The 25,967-nt window shown below is 31.2% G+C and overlaps 1 protein-coding gene across 1 annotated transcript; it reads right to left on the bottom strand.

Moving 5' to 3' along the window:
* Positions 1–12,471: 12,471 nt before the first annotated feature.
* LOC124448660 (protein tweety homolog 2-like) lies at positions 12,472–25,943 on the bottom strand. The gene is made up of 15 exons (XM_046999606.1): positions 25,685–25,943; positions 25,193–25,377; positions 24,877–24,988; positions 24,320–24,525; positions 22,562–22,657; positions 22,421–22,493; positions 21,875–21,938; positions 20,145–20,197; positions 19,667–19,747; positions 19,117–19,209; positions 18,769–18,809; positions 18,274–18,390; positions 15,914–15,994; positions 14,129–14,207; positions 12,472–12,763 (listed from the first exon to the last, which is right to left on the bottom strand). The coding sequence occupies exons 1-15, from the start codon at positions 25,823–25,825 to the stop codon at positions 12,608–12,610; spliced, it is 1,578 nt and encodes a 525-aa protein (XP_046855562.1). The 5' UTR covers positions 25,826–25,943; the 3' UTR covers positions 12,472–12,607.
* Between the last annotated feature and the right edge of the window lie 24 nt (positions 25,944–25,967).

Below are 25,967 nucleotides of genomic sequence, written 5' to 3'. Positions count from 1 at the left end.
ATCATGATTTTCACATATTTTCATGACAAAGACTATAGATCATGATTTTCACATATTTTCATGACAAAGACTATAGATCATGATTTTCACATATTTTCATGACAAAGACTATAGATCATGATTTTCACATATTTTCATGACAAAGACTATAGATCATGATTTTCACATATTTTCATGACAAAGACTATAGATCATGATTTTCACATATTTTCATGACAAAGACTATAGATCATGATTTTCACATATTTTCATGACAAAGACTATAGATCATGATTTTCACATATTTTCATGACAAAGACTATAGATCATGATTTTCACATATTTTCATGACAAAGACTATAGATCATGATTTTCACATATTTTCATGACAAAGACTATAGATCATGATTTTCACATATTTTCATGACAAAGACTATAGATCATGATTTTCACATATTTTCATGACAAAGACTATAGATCATGATTTTCACATATTTTCATGACAAAGACTATAGATCATGATTTTCACATATTTTCATGACAAAGACTATAGATCATGATTTTCACATATTTTCATGACAAAGACTATAGATCATGATTTTCACATATTTTCATCAAAGACTATAGATCATGATTTTCACATATTTTCATGACAAAGACTATAGATCATGATTTTCACATATTTTCATGACAAAGACTATAGATCATGATTTTCACATATTTTCATGACAAAGACTATAGATCATGATTTTCACATATTTTCATGACAAAGACTATAGATCATGATTTTCACATATTTTCATGACAAAGACTATAGATCATGATTTTCACATATTTTCATGACAAAGACTATAGATCATGATTTTCACATATTTTCATGACAAAGACTATAGATCATGATTTTCACATATTTTCATGACAAAGACTATAGATCATGATTTTCACATATTTTCATGACAAAGACTATAGATCATGATTTTCACATATTTTCATGACAAAGACTATAGATCATGATTTTCACATATTTTCATGACAAAGACTATAGATCATGATTTTCACATATTTTCATGACAAAGACTATAGATCATGATTTTCACATATTTTCATGACAAAGACTATAGATCATGATTTTCACATATTTTCATGACAAAGACTATAGATCATGATTTTCACATATTTTCATGACAAAGACTATAGATCATGATTTTCACATATTTTCATGACAAAGACTATAGATCATGATTTTCACATATTTTCATGACAAAGACTATAGATCATGATTTTCACATATTTTCATGACAAAGACTATAGATCATGATTTTCACATTTTCATGACAAAGACTATAGATCATGATTTTCACATATTTTCATGACAAAGACTATAGATCATGATTTTCACATATTTTCATGACAAAGACTATAGATCATGATTTTCACATATTTTCATGACAAAGACTATAGATCATGATTTTCACATATTTTCATGACAAAGACTATAGATCATGATTTTCACATATTTTCATGACAAAGACTATAGATCATGATTTTCACATATTTTCATGACAAAGACTATAGATCATGATTTTCACATATTTTCATGACAAAGACTATAGATCATGATTTTCACATATTTTCATGACAAAGACTATAGATCATGATTTTCACATATTTTCATGACAAAGACTATAGATCATGATTTTCACATATTTTCATGACAAAGACTATAGATCATGATTTTCACATATTTTCATGACAAAGACTATAGATCATGATTTTCACATATTTTCATGACAAAGACTATAGATCATGATTTTCACATATTTTCATGACAAAGACTATAGATCATGATTTTCACATATTTTCATGACAAAGACTATAGATCATGATTTTCACATATTTTCATGACAAAGACTATAGATCATGATTTTCACATATTTTCATGACAAAGACTATAGATCATGATTTTCACATATTTTCATGACAAAGACTATAGATCATGATTTTCACATATTTTCATGACAAAGACTATAGATCATGATTTTCACATATTTTCATGACAAAGACTATAGATCATGATTTTCACATATTTTCATGACAAAGACTATAGATCATGATTTTCACATATTTTCATGACAAAGACTATAGATCATGATTTTCACATATTTTCATGACAAAGACTATAGATCATGATTTTCACATATTTTCATGACAAAGACTATAGATCATGATTTTCACATATTTTCATGACAAAGACTATAGATCATGATTTTCACATATTTTCATGACAAAGACTATAGATCATGATTTTCACATATTTTCATGACAAAGACTATAGATCATGATTTTCACATATTTTCATGACAAAGACTATAGATCATGATTTTCACATATTTTCATGACAAAGACTATAGATCATGATTTTCACATATTTTCATGACAAAGACTATAGATCATGATTTTCACATATTTTCATGACAAAGACTATAGATCATGATTTTCACATATTTTCATGACAAAGACTATAGATCATGATTTTCACATATTTTCATGACAAAGACTATAGATCATGATTTTCACATATTTTCATGACAAAGACTATAGATCATGATTTTCACATATTTTCATGACAAAGACTATAGATCATGATTTTCACATTTTCATGACAAAGACTATAGATCATGATTTTCACATATTTTCATGACAAAGACTATAGATCATGATTTTCACATATTTTCATGACAAAGACTATAGATCATGATTTTCACATATTTTCATGACAAAGACTATAGATCATGATTTTCACATATTTTCATGACAAAGACTATAGATCATGATTTTCACATATTTTCATGACAAAGACTATAGATCATGATTTTCACATATTTTCATGACAAAGACTATAGATCATGATTTTCACATATTTTCATGACAAAGACTATAGATCATGATTTTCACATATTTTCATGACAAAGACTATAGATCATGATTTTCACATATTTTCATGACAAAGACTATAGATCATGATTTTCACATATTTTCATGACAAAGACTATAGATCATGATTTTCACATATTTTCATGACAAAGACTATAGATCATGATTTTCACATATTTTCATGACAAAGACTATAGATCATGATTTTCACATATTTTCATGACAAAGACTATAGATCATGATTTTCACATATTTTCATGACAAAGACTATAGATCATGATTTTCACATATTTTCATGACAAAGACTATAGATCATGATTTTCACATTTTCATGACAAAGACTATAGATCATGATTTTCACATATTTTCATGACAAAGACTATAGATCATGATTTTCACATATTTTCATGACAAAGACTATAGATCATGATTTTCACATATTTTCATGACAAAGACTATAGATCATGATTTTCACATATTTTCATGACAAAGACTATAGATCATGATTTTCACATATTTTCATGACAAAGACTATAGATCATGATTTTCACATATTTTCATGACAAAGACTATAGATCATGATTTTCACATATTTTCATGACAAAGACTATAGATCATGATTTTCACATATTTTCATGACAAAGACTATAGATCATGATTTTCACATATTTTCATGACAAAGACTATAGATCATGATTTTCACATATTTTCATGACAAAGACTATAGATCATGATTTTCACATATTTTCATGACAAAGACTATAGATCATGATTTTCACATATTTTCATGACAAAGACTATAGATCATGATTTTCACATATTTTCATGACAAAGACTATAGATCATGATTTTCACATATTTTCATGACAAAGACTATAGATCATGATTTTCACATATTTTCATGACAAAGACTATAGCTCATGATTTTCACATATTTTCATGACAAAGACTATAGATCATGATTTTCACATATTTTCATGACAAAGACTATAGATCATGATTTTCACATATTTTCATGACAAAGACTATAGATCATGATTTTCACATATTTTCATGACAAAGACTATAGATCATGATTTTCACATATTTTCATGACAAAGACTATAGATCATGATTTTCACATATTTTCATGACAAAGACTATAGATCATGATTTTCACATATTTTCATGACAAAGACTATAGATCATGATTTTCACATTTTCATGACAAAGACTATAGATCATGATTTTCACATATTTTCATGACAAAGACTATAGATCATGATTTTCACATATTTTCATGACAAAGACTATAGATCATGATTTTCACATATTTTCATGACAAAGACTATAGCTCATGATTTTCACATATTTTCATGACAAAGACTATAGATCATGATTTTCACATATTTTCATGACAAAGACTATAGATCATGATTTTCACATATTTTCATGACAAAGACTATAGATCATGATTTTCACATATTTTCATGACAAAGACTATAGCTCATGATTTTCACATATTTTCATGACAAAGACTATAGATCATGATTTTCACATATTTTCATGACAAAGACTATAGATCATGATTTTCACATATTTTCATGACAAAGACTATAGATCATGATTTTCACATATTTTCATGACAAAGACTATAGATCATGATTTTCACATATTTTCATGACAAAGACTATAGATCATGATTTTCACATATTTTCATGACAAAGACTATAGATCATGATTTTCACATATTTTCATGACAAAGACTATAGATCATGATTTTCACATATTTTCATGACAAAGACTATAGATCATGATTTTCACATATTTTCATGACAAAGACTATAGATCATGATTTTCACATATTTTCACAAAGACTATAGATCATGATTTTCACATATTTTCATGACAAAGACTATAGATCATGATTTTCACATATTTTCATGACAAAGACTATAATCATGATTTTCACATTTTCATGACAAAGACTATAGATCATGATTTTCACATATTTTCATGACAAAGACTATAGATCATGATTTTCACATATTTTCATGACAAAGACTATAGATCATGATTTTCACATATTTTCATGACAAAGACTATAGATCATGATTTTCACATATTTTCATGACAAAGACTATAGATCATGATTTTCACATATTTTCATGACAAAGACTATAGATCATGATTTTCACATATTTTCATGACAAAGACTATAGATCATGATTTTCACATATTTTCATGACAAAGACTATAGATCATGATTTTCACATATTTTCATGACAAAGACTATAGATCATGATTTTCACATATTTTCATGACAAAGACTATAGATCATGATTTTCACATATTTTCATGACAAAGACTATAGATCATGATTTTCACATATTTTCATGACAAAGACTATAGATCATGATTTTCACATATTTTCATGACAAAGACTATAGATCATGATTTTCACATATTTTCATGACAAAGACTATAGATCATGATTTTCACATATTTTCATGACAAAGACTATAGATCATGATTTTCACATATTTTCATGACAAAGACTATAGATCATGATTTTCACATATTTTCATGACAAAGACTATAGATCATGATTTTCACATATTTTCATGACAAAGACTATAGATCATGATTTTCACATATTTTCATGACAAAGACTATAGATCATGATTTTCACATATTTTCATGACAAAGACTATAGATCATGATTTTCACATATTTTCATGACAAAGACTATAGATCATGATTTTCACATATTTTCATGACAAAGACTATAACTCATGATTTTCACACATTTTCATGACAAAGACTATAGATCATGATTTTCACATATTTTCATGACAAAGACTATAGATCATGATTTTCACATATTTTCATGACAAAGACTATAGCTCATGATTTTCACATATTTTCATGACAAAGACTATAGATCATGATTTTCACATATTTTCATGACAAAGACTATAGATCATGATTTTCACATATTTTCATGACAAAGACTATAGCTCATGATTTTCACATATTTTCATGACAAAGACTATAGATCATGATTTTCACATATTTTCATGACAAAGACTATAGATCATGATTTTCACATATTTTCATGACAAAGACTATAGATCATGATTTTCACATATTTTCATGACAAAGACTATAGATCATGATTTTCACATATTTTCATGACAAAGACTATAGATCATGATTTTCACATATTTTCATGACAAAGACTATAGATCATGATTTTCACATATTTTCATGACAAAGACTATAGATCATGATTTTCACATATTTTCATGACAAAGACTATAGATCATGATTTTCACATATTTTCATGACAAAGACTATAGATCATGATTTTCACATATTTTCATGACAAAGACTATAGATCATGATTTTCACATATTTTCATGACAAAGACTATAGCTCATGATTTTCACATATTTTCATGACAAAGACTATAGATCATGATTTTCACATATTTTCATGACAAAGACTATAGATCATGATTTTCACATATTTTCATGACAAAGACTATAGATCATGATTTTCACATATTTTCATGACAAAGACTATAGATCATGATTTTCACATATTTTCATGACAAAGACTATAGATCATGATTTTCACATATTTTCATGACAAAGACTATAGATCATGATTTTCACATATTTTCATGACAAAGACTATAGATCATGATTTTCACATATTTTCATGACAAAGACTATAGATCATGATTTTCACATATTTTCATGACAAAGACTATAGATCATGATTTTCACATATTTTCATGACAAAGACTATAGCTCATGATTTTCACATATTTTCATGACAAAGACTATAGATCATGATTTTCACACATTTTCATTACAAAGACTATAGCTAATGATTTTCACATATTTTCATGACAAAGACTATAGCTCATGATTTTCACACATTTTCGTGACATAGACTATAGCTCATGATTTTCATATTTTTTCATGACAAAGACTATAGCTCATAATTTTCACAAATTTTCATAACAAAGACTAAAGATGATGATTTTCACATATTTTCATGACAAAGACTAAAGATGATGATTTTCACATATTTTCATGACAAAGACTATAACTCACGATTTTCACATATTTCATGACAAAGACTATAGATCATAATTTTCACATATTTTCATGACAAAGACTATAGATCATGATTTTCACATATTTTCATGACAAAGACTATAGTTCATGATTTTAACATATTTTCATATCAAAGACTATAGATCATGTTTTTCACACATTTTCATGACCAAGACTATACATCATGATTTTCACATATTTTCATAACAAAGTCTATAACTCATGATTTTCACACATTTTCATGACAAAGACTATAGCTCATGATTTTCACATATTTTCATAACAAAGACTATAGCTCATGATTTTCACATATTTTCATGACAAAGACTATAGATCCTGATTTTTTCATATTTTCATGACAAAGACTATAGATCATGATTTTTACATATTTTTATGACAAAGACTATAGTTCATGATTTTAACATATTTTCATGACAAAGACTATAGATCATGATTTTCACATATTTTCATGACAAAGACTATAGATCATGATTTTCACATATTTTCATGACAAAGACTATAGATCATGATTTTCACATATTTTCATGACAAAGACTATAGCTCATGATTTTCACACATTTTCATGAGAAAGACTATAGTTCATGATTTTCACACATTTTCATGCCAAACACTATAGATCTTGATTTCACATATATTCATGACAAAGACTATAGCTCATGATTTTCACATATTTTCATAACAAAGACTATAGATCATGATTTTTACATATTTTCATGACAAAAACTATAATTCATGATTTTCACATATTTTCATGAGAACGACTACAGATCATGATTTTCACATATTTTCATAACAAAGACTATAGCTCATGATTTTCACACATTTTCATGCCAAACACTATAGATCTTGATTTCACATATATTCATGACAAAGACTATAGCTCATGATTTTCACACATTTTCATGACAAAGACTATAGCTCATGATTTTCACACATTTTCATGACAAAGACTATAGCTAATGATTTTCACACATTTTCATGACAAAGACTATAGCTCATGATTTTCACATATTTTCATAACAAAGACTATAGCTCATGATTTTCACACATTTTCATGACAAAGACTATAGATCATGATTTTCACACATTTTTATTACAAAGACTATAGCTCATGACTTTCACACATTTTCATGACAGACTATAGCTCATGATTTTCACATATTTTCAAAAAAAAGACTATAGCTCATGATTTTCACACATTTTCATGACACATACTATAGCTCATGATTTTCACACATTTTCATGACAAAGACAACATGAAAATTTGTGAAAATCATGAACTATAGTCTTGGCCATAAAAATGAGTGAACGTTTTTGGGTGAAAATTTGTCTTTGGCATGAAATATAGTCTTTGGCATGAAAATGTGTAAAAATCATGAAGTATAGTCTTTGGCATTAAATTGTGTGAAAATCAAGAACTGTAGCCCTTGGCATGAAAATGTGTGAAAATCATGAACTATAGTCTTTGGCATAAAAATGTGTGAAAATTATGAACTATAGTCTTTGGCATAAAAATGTGTGAAAATCATGAGGTATAGTCTTTGGCATGAACATGCGTGAATTATAGTGTTTGGGTGAAAATTTGTTAAAATTCATGAATTATAGTCTTTGGCTGAAAATTTGTTAAAATTCATAAATTATAGTGTTTGGGTGAAAATTTATTAAAATTCATGAATTTTAGTGTTTGGGTGAAAATTTGTTAAAATTCATGAATTATAGCGTTTGGGTGAAAATTTGTTAAAATTCATGAATTATAGTCTTTGCCTGAAAGTTTGTTAAAATTCATAAATTATAGTGTTTTGGTGAAAATTTGTTAAATTCATGAATTGCAATGTTTGGGTGAAAATTTGTTAAAATTCATAAATTATAGTGTTTGGGTGAAAAATTGTTAAAATTCATGAATTATAGTCTTTGCCTGAAAGTTTGTTAAAATTCATGAATTATAGTGTTTGGGTGAAAGTTTGTTAAAATTCATGAATTATAGTCTTTGCCTGAAAGTTTGTTAAAATTCATGAATTATAGTGTTTGTGTGAAAGTTTGTTAAAATTCATGAATTATAGTCTTTGCCTGAAAGTTTGTTAAAATTCATGAATTATAGTGTTTGGGTGAAAATTTGTTAAAATTCATGAATTATAGTGTTTGGGTGAAATTTGTTAAAATTCATGAATTATAGTGTTTGGGTGAAAATTTGTTAAAATTCATGAATTATAGTCTTTGCCTGAAAGTTTGTTAAAATTCATGAATTATAGTGTTTGGGTGAAATTTGTTAAAATTCATGAATTATAGTGTTTGGGTGAAAATTTGTTAAAATTCATGAATTATAGTCTTTGCCTGAAAGTTTGTTAAAATTTATGAATTATAGTCTTTGCCTGAAAGTTTGTTAAAATTCATGAATTATAGTGTTTGGGTGAAAGTTTGTTAAAATTCATGAATTATAGTCTTTGCCTGAAAGTTTGTTAAAATTCATGAATTATAGTGTTTGGGTGAAAGTTTGTTAAAATTCATGAATTATAGTCTTTGCCTGAAAGTTTGTTAAAATTCATGAATTATAGTGTTTGGGTGAAAATTTGTTAAAATTCATGAATTATAGTGTTTGGGTGAAATTTGTTAAAATTCATGAATTTTAGTGTTTGGGTGAAAATTTGTTAAAATTCATGAATTATAGTGTTTGGGTGAAAATTTGTTAAAATTCATGAATTATAGTCTTTGCCTGAAAGTTTGTTAAAATTCATGAATTATAGTCTTTGCCTGAAAGTTTGTTAAAATTCATGAATTATAGTGTTTGGGTGAAAGTTTGTTAAAATTCATGAATTATAGTCTTTGCCTGAAAGTTTGTTAAAATTCATGAATTATAGTGTTTGGGTGAAAATTTGTTAAAATTCATGAATTATAGTGTTTGGGTGAAATTTGTTAAAATTCATGAATTATAGTGTTTGGGTGAAAATTTGTTAAAATTCATGAATTTTAGTCGTTAGGGAAAAAGTGAAAATTTGTAAAATTGTGTAATCGATAAAATTTCAATTGTGTAATCAACGACATTGTAATTGTGTAATCATTTTAATTATAAAAAATGCGAAGACTGAAAATCAAACTCATTGAGTATTATTTCTTAATCTTAATAAAGCATTTGTCTGTCATAGTATTTACCTTAACTTACACCTGGAATAATTTTCCCCTACTTGTTGTTCCACCTTAGTTAATCTTGGCTACCACTTAATTTAACACTTTTCAACCTTGACTTTCGTTAATCTTCACAACTTACTCTTAAGACACTACTAACAATTTTTACTGACCCAAGCGGGAATCGAACCAGGCACATGGCATCACTGTCTTCACAGTTTGCATGTTTGACCACTTGACAGCTAAAGTTAAGAGTTGCACCATTTTTAGAAATTTCTTTTTTTATACGTTATTTAAAACTTCCGCAAGGAAACTAAGCAATGACCGGCAATGACACAACTTTTAGTAACTGACTTGTAAACATCGCTTACTTGTTTACTTATGTCCTACAACAACAAGAGCATTCATAAGTTATGGTCAGCTAAGATAGGCAAAAAGGTACGTAGACACAAAGGTTGACGAAAAGGAGGACACAAATATAGACAAAAGGATAGACAAGGTTGGTCTGTTGGCCTTTGTACAAGTGTTACTCTTAATGCTATTTTCTTCCTAATGTCGGTTTTCTTCCTTAGTGTTAGTATTAGTGTTAGTGCTGGTGTTGGTGTTAGTCTTAGTGTTGGTGTTAGTCTTAGTTTTGGTGTCAGTTTTAGTGTTGGTGTTAGTCTTAGTGTTGGTGTTAGTCTTCGTGTTGGTGTTAGTCTTAGTGTTGGTGTTAGTGTTGGTGTTAGTCTTAGTGTTAGTCTTAGTGTTGGTGTTAGTCTTAGTGTTGGTGTTAGTCCAGTGTTGGTGTTAGTCTTAGTGTTGGTGTTAGTCTTAGTGTTGGTGTTAGTCTTAGTGTTGGTGTTAGTGTTAGTGTTGGTGTTAGTCCAGTGTTAGTCCAGTGTTGGTGTTAGTCTTAGTATTGGTGTTAGTCATAGTGTTGGTGTTAGTGTTGGTGTTAGTCTTAGTGCTGGTGTTATTCTTAAAGTTGGTGTTAGTCTTAGTGTTAGTGTTAGTCTTAGTGTTGGTGTTGGTCTTAGTGTTGGTTAGTATTAGTGCTGGTGTTATTCTTAGTGTTGGTGTTAGTCCAGTGTTGGTGTTAGTCTTAGTGTTGGTGTTAGTCTTAGTGTTGGTGTTAGTCTTAGTGTTGGTGTTTCTTAGCGTTGGTGTTAGTCTTAGTGTTGGTGTTAGTGTTAGTGTTGGTGTTAGTGTTAGTGTTGGTGTTAGTCTTAGTGCTGGTGTTATTCTTAAAGTTGGTGTTAGTTTTAGTGATGGTGTTGGTGTTAGTGTTGGTGTTGTTGTTAGTCTTAGTGTTGGTGTTATTCTTAGTGTTGGTGTTGGTCTTAGTGTTGGTGTTAGTCTTAGTGCTGGTGTTATTCTTAGTGTTGGTGTTAGTCTTAGTGTTGGTGTTAGTCTTAGTGTTGGTGTTAGTCTTAGTGTTGGTGTTAGTCTTAGTGTTGGTGTTAGTCTTAGTGTTGGTGTTAGTCTTAGTGTTGGTGTTAGTCTTAGTGTTGGTGTTAGTCTTAGCGTTGGTGTTAGTGTTAGTGTTGGTGTTAGTCTTAGTGCTGGTGTTATTCTTAAAGTTGGTGTTAGTCTTAGTGATGGTGTTGGTGTTAGTGTTGGTGTTAGTCTTAGTGTTAGTGTTGGTGTTGTTGTTAGTGTTAGTGTTGGTGTTAGTGTTAGTGTTGGTGTTAGTTTTAGTGTTGGTGTTAGTTTTAGTGTTGGTGTTATTCTTAGTGTTGGTGTTAGTCTTAGTGTTAGTCTTAGTGTCGGTGTTAGTGTTAGTGTTGGTGTTTGTCTTAAGTTGGCTTTAGTCTTAGTGCTGGTGTTAGTCTTAGTATTGGTGTTAGTCTTAGTGTTGGTGTTAGTCTTAGTGTTTGTTGATCTTAGTGTTGGTGTTAGTCTTAGTGTTGGTGTTAGTGATTTAATGTTCTAAACACCTTCTTCAAAATGACGTCACGTCACCTACACGAATCATGTTCCTTGGGTTTTCTTTAGTTGTTAACAAGTCGATTACGTTAGTCTATGTTGAGTAAAATCAACAAAAACTGTAGTTTGGCTTTCTCTAGTTCAACATTTTGCTCAAAAGTACCTCCTTATCATTCTCAGCCAGAAAGTGCCACAAACGATACGTCATCAATCACAAAATTTTGGCACACGCATATGGTTAATTGGACTATTCAGTCTTGAATTTTCCTCACAAAAATCACTTGAGGGAAACCTTTTTCGCGGTAGTAGTCGCGTAACCACGGATTTTTCCGATACAGTTACGGCGCTGGTTATGAGAGTCGCTCATTGATAGAACTTTTTTTAACACAAGCAAACTGTATATCTTCTTAGCTATAACCAAGCCCCTTGTTTGTTTTTTAATTTCATCGCAGTTATAAGATTTCTTAGTATTATCTCAAAAACAATTGTCTCTAAACAAAACTAACTTTAAGTATCGCAGTTTATAAAAAAATATTCTAAGAACTGTTTTGGCGTTCAACGTCACCATAATTTGCAGGGGGTCCACCATGATAGTTCACGTGTATCACATTGACGTTATGTTGTGGTTGAGGCTGTTGTGGTTGAGGCTGTTGAGGTTGAAACTGTCGAGGTGGATTCTCCTCTTGGTGTAACTAGAAAAAAGGGAATTTAACATACTTTACTTAATACTGAACACTTCCTTCTCAAAACCTTTTCAGCCGAAAATATCAAAAATAAATAAGAAACATCACTCCAAAAACATCATCTTGTAAACTCAAGATTCAAGTTATAACAGCAAGAGACAAGATTTAAAGCTATATTTCGACATTATTTTAAAATCGTTATCAAGCTTGATTTGAAGCGTAAAAAAACCAATTTCAAGCATAAATCGCTAAATTGTCCTTGAATTTAGTAACCAGACTTAATATGTAACCAAAAAAAGTTTGACCGACGACATCATTGAATCATGGTCATACTTTTTACGTTGTGAACTGTCGTTAAAATTTTGATATTTTTCTTTTAAAACTCTTTTGAAGAAATCGTTATTATTCTGCTTGAGTATTGCACGAGTTCTGGTTCAATCCAATGAAAGAGCTCCAAACAAGTCACGTGGTTGGACTTCCTAGCAACAGTTTAACGAAACCGTTTAAAGTTTACGAAAAATTTATACTCGTAATTTGAACAAGAATTATGGATATTTTAGATAAAATAGATTACAGCCGACGACTGTTGCTCGTTTCTGTGCTTTTGTTCGTTATTTTTGTTTTGAAACAGTAGCTACATATTTAGTAAAATATCATTTTAAAATTCCTAGTAATGAGGGGAAAATAAATGAGAAAAGACACTTAAAAAAACATCATCTTGTAAACTCAAGATTCAAGTTATAACAGCAAGAGACAAGATTTAAAGCAAGATTTCGGCTTTGTTTCATTATCAAGCTTGATTCATTCAGTTTTACAAATTTAGCCACAATCAATTGTGTCTGGTTCCATCAGTTTCCCCAAATTTGATCTAAAAAATTTGCGATATGGCATAAAAAATGCTTTTTCAATTTGAGGACTTTTCGAGACCTCTCAGCATCTGCACAAATTATGTATATATTTGATGAGACAAAGACAAAGCGTTTAGGATTTATATTATGTATAATCTCTCTGATGATGGCTTAGGAATAAAGTCGAAACACGGTGCCATCCAGTAACTGCTATCATGGCGAGAACTTCTCGTCCATACGTAGTTTTAAGAGATTTGACTCGTCTCCAATCCCCGTGGGCTTGGTAGCTGAACAGGTAGAGAGGCGGACTGGTATCCCAAAGGTGCGAGTTCAAATCTCGTCCAAGCCACATGTTGTTCATGTGCATATTAAAAACCGTGTTAGGATTTATAAGACGTTTATTGTATAAGACATTTTATGTATGATTGGTAAATGATAATATACTATGAAAAGTCTGATCACACGAATCGTATTTTTTTAAGTGATGTTTTCGCTACAAGAACTTATGACATTGACTTTCTCTTACATGTGGATAAAGCTGTGGATATAACAAAGGTGTTCTTTCAGTCGGCTCATCATGGCGGTCATAAAATGATTGATGGGATCTATACAGAAGACAAAAACAGAGAATAGTGACTATTAAGTTGGGTTTTTCTTGTAATGATCCATAGTTTAATATATTAAATACAAAACAAATGTTCAATTCACTGATGCTTCAGAGAAACTTCGTAAATGTTGACTTGGTTTCCTTTAATACCGCAGCTAGTCAAGTTTTAGTTCTGCTATGTAAATTTCAGATCATTATTCATTTCAACATCTATTGTTTTGTATGGTTCGAACACGGAATTACTTAGATGACATTGCGGGCTCAAGACTGGCCTCGTTAACTTTATCTTGTTGATTTGATAGGCCAACATAATATTATAGTCGATGTTTGGAACTCCAAAGTAGCATCCTTGTAGACGTAAACTTAAATTGACAATACTTGATGTACGCCAATATGACTCTGTGTAATACGGGCAGATTAAGTAATCTTATGAATATTTAACAAAGCTTGAAATCAAAAATTTTTCATGAAAACACTGTTCTCGCTACAACAATATACTTTACTGTCGATGTAAAGACTGTTCTCGCTACAACAATATACTTTACTGTCGATGTAAAGACGGTTCTCGCTACAACAATACACTTTACTGTCGATGTAAAGACTGTTCTCGCTACAACAATATACTTTACTGTCGATGTAAACACTGTTCTCGCTACAACAATATACTTTACTGTCGATGTAAAGACTGTTCTCGCTACAACAATTTACTTTACTGTCGATGTAAAGACTGTTCTCGCTACAACAATATACTTTACTGTCGATGTAAACACTGTTCTCACTACAACAATATACTTTACTGTCAATGTAAACACTGTTCTCGCTACAACAATATACTTTACTGTCGATGTAAACACTGTTCTCGCTACAACAATATACTTTACTGTCAATGTAAAGACTGTTCTCGCTACAACAATATACTTTACTGTCAATGTAAACACTGTTCTCGCTACAACAATACACTTTACTGTCGATGTAAACACTGTTCTCGCTACAACAATATACTTTACTGTCGATGTAAACACTGTTCTCGCTACAACAATATACTTTACTGTCGATGTAAACACTGTTCTCGCTACAACAATATACTTTACTGTCGATGTAAACACTGTTCTCGCTACAACAATATACTTTACTGTCGATGTAAACACTGTTCTCGCTACAACAATATACTTTACTGTCGATGTAAACACTGTTCTTGCTACAACAATATACTTTACTGTCGATGTAAACACTGTTCCAACAATATACTTTACTGTCGATGTAAACACTGTTCTTGCTACAACAATATACTTTACTGTCGATGTAAAGACTGTTCTTGCTACAGCAATATACTTTACTGTCGATGTAAACACTGTTCTCGCTACAACAATATACTTTACTGTCGATGTAAACACTGTTCTTGCTACAACAATATACTTTACTGTCGATGTAAAGACTGTTCTCGCTACAACAATATACTTTACTGTCGATGTAAACACTGTTCTTGCTACAACAATATACTTTACTGTCGATGTAAAGACTGTTCTCGCTACAACAATATACTTTACTGTCGATGTAAAGACTGTTCTCGCTACAACAATATACTTTACTGTCGATGTAAACACTGTTCTCGCTACAACAATATACTTTACTGTCGATGTAAAGACTGTTCTCGCTACAACAATACACTTTACTGTCGATGTTTAATGTATTATTTATACTAACTCATGATCGACATCATGGGGCAACCACAAAACAGCATTTCCCACGGTATCACGTGATATATCAGGTGACTCTTGTATATCTCTATAAGAAATGTTTTGATCATAAATTGAAAACGATGAAACGGGCGCAGTCATTGGTCTATAGCAGTTTTTGCATTAGCTCGAGAAAAACGATCTGAGCTCAACCAATCAAATCAATCAATCAATCAATCAACCAACCAATCAATCAATCAATCAATCAACCAACCAACCAATCAATCAATCAATCAATCAATCAATCAATCAATAAAAGAGAATTTACAGATCAATCATGATTACAGTAGAAACTGTAATAAACGGTCACCCTTGGGGATTTCTCGTGTGACCGTTTAATACAGGTATTTAGGATAATCACCAGACTACGGTGGCTCACAAGGGCCACCACACAAAATAAAAATATTAATACACACACAAAATAAAAATACACACACAAAATACATTATACACACACAAAATAAAAATACACACACAAAATACATTATACACACACAAAATAAAAATACACACACAAAATAAAAATAAACACACAAAATAAAATACACACACAAAATAAAATACACACAAAATAAAAATACACACAAAATATGATTGCGGGCGCTTGCAGTGTCGGATTGTCGGACTATCATATTATCAGTTTGTAATTGTTGTAAATTGTCATGAGTGTAGTGTATATGTATGATAAATTGTAAAATGTTTGTCATATATTACTAGACAAATAGGAAAATACGTATATATTAAACTGGAAATCAAATCCTGTACGTAACATTGGGTAGAAAAGTGCTCCTAAGTATTTTGAATTTACGTACAGGATTTCCACTGAAACCACAGTTTAATAACTATATACGTATTTTCCTATTTGTCTAGTAATATATGACAAACATTTTACAATTTATCATACGGTATATTCACACACTACACAACATAACATGACAATTTACAACAATTACAAACTGATAATATGATAGTCCGACAATCCGACACTGCAAGCGCCCGCAATCATATTTTGTGTGTGTATTTTTATTTTGTGTGTGTTTTTTTATTTTGTGTGTGTATAATGTATTTTGTGTGTGTATAATGTATTTTGCGTGTGGATTTTTATTTTGTGTGTGGATTTTTATTTTGTGTGTGTATTTTTATTTTGTGTGTGTATAATGTATTTTGTGTGTGTATTAATATTTTTATTTTGTGTGGTGGCCCTTGTGAGCCACCGTACCAGACGGGCTACGTGTAATATTTCATACCGCTAAAGTTGAACAAATCGGTAATGTTCCTTAACATACATGCCAATTAACAACACTATATAAAGCAATTTTTTCATAGTTTGAACTAGAAATTAAAAATAGTATACATAAAAATGTCACGGCTCAAACTCCTGAAAAATAATCAATGGCAAGCGTGTCAACAGAGAAGGTGGTTAAAACTTATAAATTCCGTGCGTATGTCCCTTTCTTGGAGATATGTTTTCTTGTCAATGGCTGAAGGGACATGAGAAAAGTTTTAATTACTGTTGTAAATCGTCCACACAAACAGAAAATATTGTTGGCTCTTTTAAGTCATTATGGAAGATAAATACAATATAAAGACATGTATACAATATAAATGACATGTTCCAGAAAAAATGTTGAATTATATATTTTATTATGGGGTGTATTTACTTACCTGACCGTTTAATACAGTTTCAAAACAATGAAAAATTAAGTTTGGGACATTGGAAAAGGTGACCGCGTCCGCTTAATAGAGGTGACCGTTTAATAAAGGTCACTTTAATAGTATTTATACTATGAAATTTTCGAGACTTTGCCATATGACCGCTTAAAAAACAGAGTGACTGCTTAATACGGTGTCGCTTGGTACAGGTTCTACTGTACATGTAAGAGGAAATACAAAAACATTAATGTTTCGAATTTTTCTATTTCGCATTATTTTATAATACAAAATGTTTTTCGTGTTTGCACAGGCATGCGCAAACGTCAGAGACGTTTGTGAGAACTCTCGACCTTCGGCTTGCACTGATCTGCTCTCGAGTTCTCCCAAAGGTCTCCTTGGTTTGCATAAGCCTGTGGAAACACAGTAAACATCTTTTATTTCTTTAATATTAATAGTGCATAATTAATTATTAAATATACTTAATTCGTCATTGCATCAAACATAATTTTATATTAAACTCATGCAACTTCTTCAATCTTTTCAAAGTTTATGTCATTCAACATAAAAAAACTCGTGATTTCAAATAGCATTACAACACAAAATGCATTGCATACAAATAATGATTTTCCCATTATAGTACAACTGCATGAATATTTTTGGCTATAAAACGCGCACCTGAACATGACGGGACGGTCTTTACGATGATCACACAAGGAGCAAGTACAACACGTCAACAGACCAGATACAAACGCAAGAACAACAAGACAAATTATTACAAAACCAAGGCTGTTTCTGTAAATAAAATTAAACAATTCAACTTGGCCAATACACAATCCAACACAATTACTTCGGCTTAATATAGCAGCATTGCCTTCCATTTGAAAACCAAATTTATGAGTTGTATCTAAACAATATAAAGGTTGCCGCTGTGGCAAAGACGGGCTGAAATTTTACTGTAAGGTAAGTGTCACAGTGAGGTAGCACATTATGAACATATTTTCATCAATAGCACTCTGTACTATGGATAATCGATAAATGAAGGGAGGGGACATAAATGTATGCATGTGTTCATCCGTAGACAACAATGGATTTCAAAAGAATTAATATGGCATCAAATGCACACGAATATTACCCTCCCCTCCCTCAGTAATCAATCTTTCTTGTACTTACAAAGATTTCTCACAGATGCCTTCCATCGCGTTCATGTATTTCTAGATAAAAAATAATAAGACAGATTTCAGATTTGTTTCTTAAGCTCGCAAGAATTGTAGGAAAACGACCGCGGGCAGTAAAGCGTCACCAGCCAGAAGATTTAGTCCTGCTATGTAATTATTAAAGAACCATCTTTAAGTCGGCTGGCTTCACTACGAACCAACAACATTTTACTGAATTAAAAACTTTAAAGACAAGCACAGCATTTTGTAGACCAAAAATATAACTATACTTTCGTAGTAGCACAACAACAGCACTTAGAAAATTTATATAAACGAGACAACAATTTTCTAATTGAAAAAATACCTGATGAATCCTCAAGCAAGTAAAACGAGCTTCATATAGAATGAGAGTCTTCGATACAACAAAAAGATTACTCAAAATGGCCATTTTACGTTCCTAAAAACATATATAACTTTAAAAATAAAGCTTACAGATGGCAGCTATATGTACAAATGATGTCTCGGCTAGGTCTGCCTGCACACAATGCAAGATACATGACGCAATTCCATTGTGACAAGTGATGCAGACCGCCATCTTGAAAGGTGGCAAAATTTTTAGACGATATTTTACGACTAAAATCTGCCTCTACGTCGACATAAAGTAACGGATATGATTGTTTCGTCTAAGTTCGGTTTTCAAAATGTTTCATAGGGTTGGTTTTAAAACTTTCTCATTTGACTGAGAGTTTTTCTTTTTGCCACTGTTCAAGATGGCGTCCTTGCTTCACCTTTAGAAGGTAGTTAATAAATCATTTATCTGCACTATATTCTCAACAGCATATTACATTCATTGAAATAGGAAAACCGCTGTCCAGTACAACTACACTATAAAAAAGATGTCTCTAAGCAGTAACCTGTACATAAGAAGGCGAATCAGGAATTTTTTTAATCAAGTTGATCACGTTATGTAAACTGTTCTTGACATCACTCAAGTTCTATATATAGAGAAAAAACAAACATAACCAAAACAAGATGAAAATTTGACAACAGATATGGCGCCTTGATCATCAATGTCAACAAATTCCATTTGGAGAAATATTTTTTTTTAAATACCTATTCAGATTAAACATCACCATTAGAAGGGATGTACATTAAATAGCTAGGTGTAGTTCTACAGAACGTAGGACACCCCCCAAAAAACCCTTTTGGGGAGAATATGCGTCTATGATAAAGAATTGAATCGCACACAGTTGTAAATGCTTTCGACAAACACTATGACAAAAAAATCCACAGCGTTTTTTCAATGAGTTAATTTGCTTGAATTAGGTACTGAAAGTGAAGTCCAAACAAAATTTTAGGATTCTACAAAAGTTTTTTTGATCAAATTATTACCCCGTCAAATGGATCGAACGCACCACTGCAGTCCATGTAGTAGGAGACGACCACTGTAACGAAAGAAATTTTATTCATATCGGGCAGTTTTAATGGATCAAGCTATAGAAGGAAATCCGACCGGATTATTGGATTCGGTTTAGCAAATATTTTTGTGTTTCTTGAATGGAAAAAAAATGAAAGAAAATTACAAAAGTAATTGATGTTGGAAACATATGAACTTAGTTTAATAACGTACAAATTATATATCAACAAAATAAAACACAAAAAGAAGATCTTGTACACTCAAGTTTGAGTTCAACTTGAGTTCAACTTGAGTTCAACTTGAGTTCAACTTGAGTTACCAGAAGTTCTATTTCGGATTGTGTTTCAGTATTTTACATTTTATGAAATTGCAGTTTGGTCAAGGATTATATCAAAAAAACAATGTAACAGCAATAAATTTACCGATTTTTTGAAATTCATAAACCAAGAACTATTTTATGAACACATTTTAAACTTATATTTGAACAAATATAATTCTATAATTTCATTCAATTTATACAGACTCGAGAGCAAATCAGTGCAAAACTAAGGCTCCGCACTCCGACTTCCAATCATAAATTGGCATGTGTGAACGCAATCTAGCGTCATGTTGTGTCATGCATAAAATGTTTTATTTTCATGCAAGTTTTTTAATTTTAGCCGATACTTATCGTTCGTTCATACAATAATGTTTTGATGAGACTTACTGAAGTCTGACAATATTTTGCAGCACAAACAACTGCTGCTGGAGTTTTGACGGAGATGAAAAAACTCCGGCTCCAGGAGGCAAAAATAGCCGGAGCTCCGGCCTCCGCACTATTACAAACGTCTCTTAGGTTTACATAAGCCAGTGCAAACACAAAAGACATCTTTTGTACCTGTCTTAATTATTTCTTTTAAATTTAAATTCATTGAGTTAACTGACTGAGCTCAGACTCGTTTACAACATTAGCGCAGGCTAATGAAAACTCAGCTATAGACCAATCAGTGAAAACTCAGCTATAGACCAATCAGTGAAAACTCAGCTATAGACCAATCAGTGAAAACTTAGCTATAGACCAATCAGTGAAAACTCAGCTATAGACCAATCAGTGAAAACTCAGCTATAGACCAATCAGTGAAAACTTAGCTATAGACCAATCAGTGAAAACTCAGCTATAGACCAATCAGTGAAAACTCAGCTATAGACCAATCAGTGAAAACTCAGCTATAGACCAATCAGTGAATACTCAGCTATAGACCAATCAGTGAAAACTCAGCTATAGACCAATCAGTGAAAACTCAGCTATAGACCAATCAGTGAAAACTCAGCTATAGACCAATCAGTGAATACTCAGCTATAGACCAATCAGTGAAAACTCAGCTATAGACCAATCAGTGAAACCTCAGCTATAGACCAATCAGTGAAACCTCAGCTATAGACCAATCAGTGAAAACTCAGCTATAGACCAATCAGTGAATACTCAGCTATAGACCAATCAGTGAAAACTCAGCTATAGACCAATCAGTGAAACCTCAGCTATAGACCAATCAGTGAAAACTCAGCTATAGACGAATCAGTGAATACTCAGCTATGGACCAATCAGTGAAAACTCAGCTATAGACCAATCAGTGAAAACGTTTTAATGTTTTATTATAAAATACATATATATTATTGAATAAACATGGATATTTATGGATATATATGTACTTGATAAAGATCTTACATTTGTTGGCTCCACTGATTGTTTCAACAGATTCCTTTGGATGAACACAAAAATCACCTGCTCCCTATTGAGAAAAAAGCCAATTTAAAAAGTGCCATCTCCACACGACTAACAACCATGGTTAATTTTCTCAGGGGGGAGGGATGCAAAGGTGTGAACAAATATCACATTTCACACCCCCCTAGAAGAAATTGTTCAACTCTTAAATAAAAAACATTCAAACACACTCCCTCAATTCTTAGCAAAAAAAATCAGTAGTATGTTTGAATTGAGTTTTTCTGGGTAATGTTTCAACTTTGCATACTAACTTTGGTGGCTATAGTACTTAACTGTCACAAGAATCCTAACTCCCTTACTTTGTTGTATGTCCCTTTCTTACTCACTCACCGCCAAAAATTTTTTTAGCACAACCCTGTAAAAATCCATCTATGCTAAAAACAAAACTTTTTTTACAAGTTCATAAAATTTTAATGCAACCCAATGTTTCGTAATGTATTATGCAACATGATGCCAATAATACTAACAACTCTTTGGTTGAACACAAACCGTTGCTATGCCAACATTTGCACCAGTCGCAGTCCACATCAACAGAACAGACAAAAGACAAAATATTGATGCCCTAAAGCATGGTTGATAAGTTGAGTTAAAAGTTGGGTTGATCAAAAAATTGTGTTTTCACATACTTACAAGAAAATAATGCAACCGTTGACTTGACAACTAAGCCAAAATAAGAAGATACAAAGAAGTATAGACCAAGACAACAACACCACTGTTATCAACCATCTAAAATAATCATATATATTGTGTAATTTATGTTTTGGAGATCAAGTACATTGATTTCTAATGTACCATCCTCACTATGACATAAGTATAAGTAGATCAAGTACAATGATTTCTTATGTACCATTCTCACTCTGACATAAGTATAAGGAGATCAAGTACATTGATTTCTTACGTACCATTCTCACTATGACATAAGTATAAGTAAATCAAGTACATTGATTTCTTATGTACCATCCTCACTATGACATAAGTATAAGTAGATCAAGTACATTGATTTCTTATGTACCATCTTCACTATGACATAAGTATAAGGAGATCAAGTACATTGATTTCTTATGTACCATCCTCACTATGACAAAAGTATAAGTAGATCAAGTACATTGATTTCTTATGTACCATCCTCACTATGACATAAGTATAAGTAGATCAAGTACATTGATTTCTTATGTACCATCCTCACTATGACATAAGTATAAGTAGATCAAGTACATTGATTTCTTATGTACCATCCTCACTATGACATAAGTATAAGGAGATCAAGTACATTGATTTCTTATGTACCATTCTCACTATGACATAAATAAATGGAGATCAAGTACAGTGATTTCTTATGTACCATTCTCACTATGACATAAGTATAAGGAGATCAAGTACATTGATTTCTTATGTACCATCCTCACTATGACATAAGTATAAGGAGATCAAGTACATTGATTTCTTATGTACCATCCTCACTATGACATAAGTATAAGGACATCAAGTACATTGATTTCTTATGTATCATCCTCACTATGACATAAGTATAAAGAGATCAAGTACATTAATTTCTTATGTACCATCCTCACTATGACATAAGTATAAGGAGATCAAGTACATTGATTTCTTATGTACCATTCTCACTATGACATAAATATATGGAGATCAAGTACATTGATTTCTTATGTACCATTCTCACTATGACCTAAGTATAAGGAGATCAAGTACATTGATTTCTTATGTACCATCCTCACTATGACATAAGTATAAAGAGATCAAGTACATTGATTTCTTATGTACCATCCTCACTATGACATAAGTATAAAGAGATCAAGTACATTGATTTCTTATGTACCATCTTCACTATGACATAAGTATAAGGAGATCAAGTACATTGATTTCTTATGTACCATCCTCACTATGACATAAGTATAAAGAGATCAAGTACATTGATTTCTTATGTACCATCCTCACTATGACATAAGTATAAAGAGATCAAGTACATTGATTTCTTATGTACCATCCTCAATATGACATAAGTATAAAGAGATCAAGTACATTGATTTCTTATGTACCATCTTCACTATGACATAAGTATAAGGAGATCAAGTACATTGATTTCTTATGTACCATCTTCACTATGACATAAATATAAGGAGATCAAGTACATTGATTTCTTATGTACCATCCTCACTATGACATAAGTATAAGGAGATCAAGTACATTGATTTCTTATGTACCATCCTCACTATGACATAAGTATAAGGAGATCAAGTACATTGATTTCTTATGTACCATCCTCACTATGACATAAGTACAAGGAGATCAAGTACATTGATTTCTTACACATACCATTCTTGCTATGACATTAAAATACAAAGATTAATTAGATCACTAAATTTTTACCTAATATTATCAAAATGGTGAACTTTCTTGCCAACATCACTGCTTGCATGCATAACATCGACAGGTAACAGTTGATTGACATATAGAAGATCTTCTTGCAAGATTGTACAGTTATTGTAAGCTGTCACAGCAACTTGATAATCATAATTCTCCAGGTCATATATATAATTAAGAGTGCGACTGATAGTACCTAACATCTTGTCTCCCTAGATGTGTGGTCATAAACATTATCATTTATTAAAATAACAAAACAGCGTGAACTTATCGGGTGGGAGGGAAGGGGTGCTCACCTGAATCCATCCTACTTTTAATGGAAAAAGCCTTAATATCAATAAAGTTTATCAATTGTCAATAATGTTTATTTTGTAGACCAAAATAGGAACTATTATCAACTTTTAATAATGAGTGCGTTCATAAATAATTATAGATTTTGCTGATGACTAAGCCAAGCACCTCCCTAAAAAATCCTTGCTGTATTCACCACTGAACAAAAAAAATTCTTGGTAAAAATTAAATTGTCAACATTCAGTTGAATTATGTGGTTTCAATGAACTTACTTGGTTGGCAGCAGTAGAGATATCACTTTGCAAATCATCAACAGAATTTCTAAATTGGTCAACGCCATCACTGGTCTTTCCATTGAACCAAAATCCACAGACAATAGCAGCACTGAAAAATTAACGATAGAGTCTGTTATGTTATACTTAGGTGTGCTGGCTAAATGATTCTTTGTACTAAATCTATTTTAACCAATCAGAAACTTGCGCATAGGTCAAAGGTTGTATATTTTCAATGTATGTTGATGATGATATATTTTAGTACATAACAGCCATTTTTAAAACATAAAACACAAGCTATTTTGGCTGTATTTACCTGCAAATAAGCCCAAAAATAAAGACTTGAAACTGTAGAGCAGGTTTTGAGCAGCAGAAAGACTCATTTTGCCTTCTTGTCTTTCTTGAGATGCAGACACGGAAACAGCAAATGTAGTAAGCCACCATCAAAAGGAAAATCAATGCACCAAAACATGCTATGAATAGTGCAATGACAAAAAGCGCCTGTGGAAATTAAAAGATATACTGCATGAATATCACATGTTTGGCCATTGCCAACTCTATTTTGTTTATTTGGGATTTGCGTGAATTTCTCATTCAATAGTTAATGCAATATATAATAATATTCCAGCTTGAAATTTTTAATTTGCAGGACATTCAATAATTTCAGTGTTTATTGCTCCTCACAAAAACGGTATTTCCATGGATACACATTCAAGAAAATTCATTCAAATGACAAGAATGCAAGCACCTTACTCGACAAAGTTACAGCTTAAACTAGACAACAAAGAATATGATTTGTACATCTTACCTCTCTGTACGATTTTTCACCCGGAGAAAATATGGTCGTTGTATCCGAGAGATCTAGGTCTTCATGTGGAGCAGAATGAAACCATTTCGCTAAACTGGAAGCCACATAAGGACCCATGGAATAATCAGAAAAGAGCGCCATTATTTGTAGGCTTCACAACCGTCTCCACGTGCTACACTTATGTATCAATTTCTACAAACGCTTTCTCTTTCTATTTCTGATATTCTAAGAACTGCAGTGAAGCATCAACAAATTCAACATGATGAGCGTGACCCGAATTTAA

Source organism: Xenia sp. Carnegie-2017, unplaced genomic scaffold (assembly GCF_021976095.1).
Source record: "Xenia sp. Carnegie-2017 unplaced genomic scaffold, XeniaSp_v1 HiC_scaffold_23, whole genome shotgun sequence".
In the NCBI taxonomy this organism is placed as follows: Eukaryota; Metazoa; Cnidaria; class Anthozoa; order Malacalcyonacea; family Xeniidae; genus Xenia; species Xenia sp. Carnegie-2017.
The sequence above is the reverse complement of the archived record's forward strand: the minus strand, read 5'-3'. Positions and strand labels throughout refer to the sequence as shown.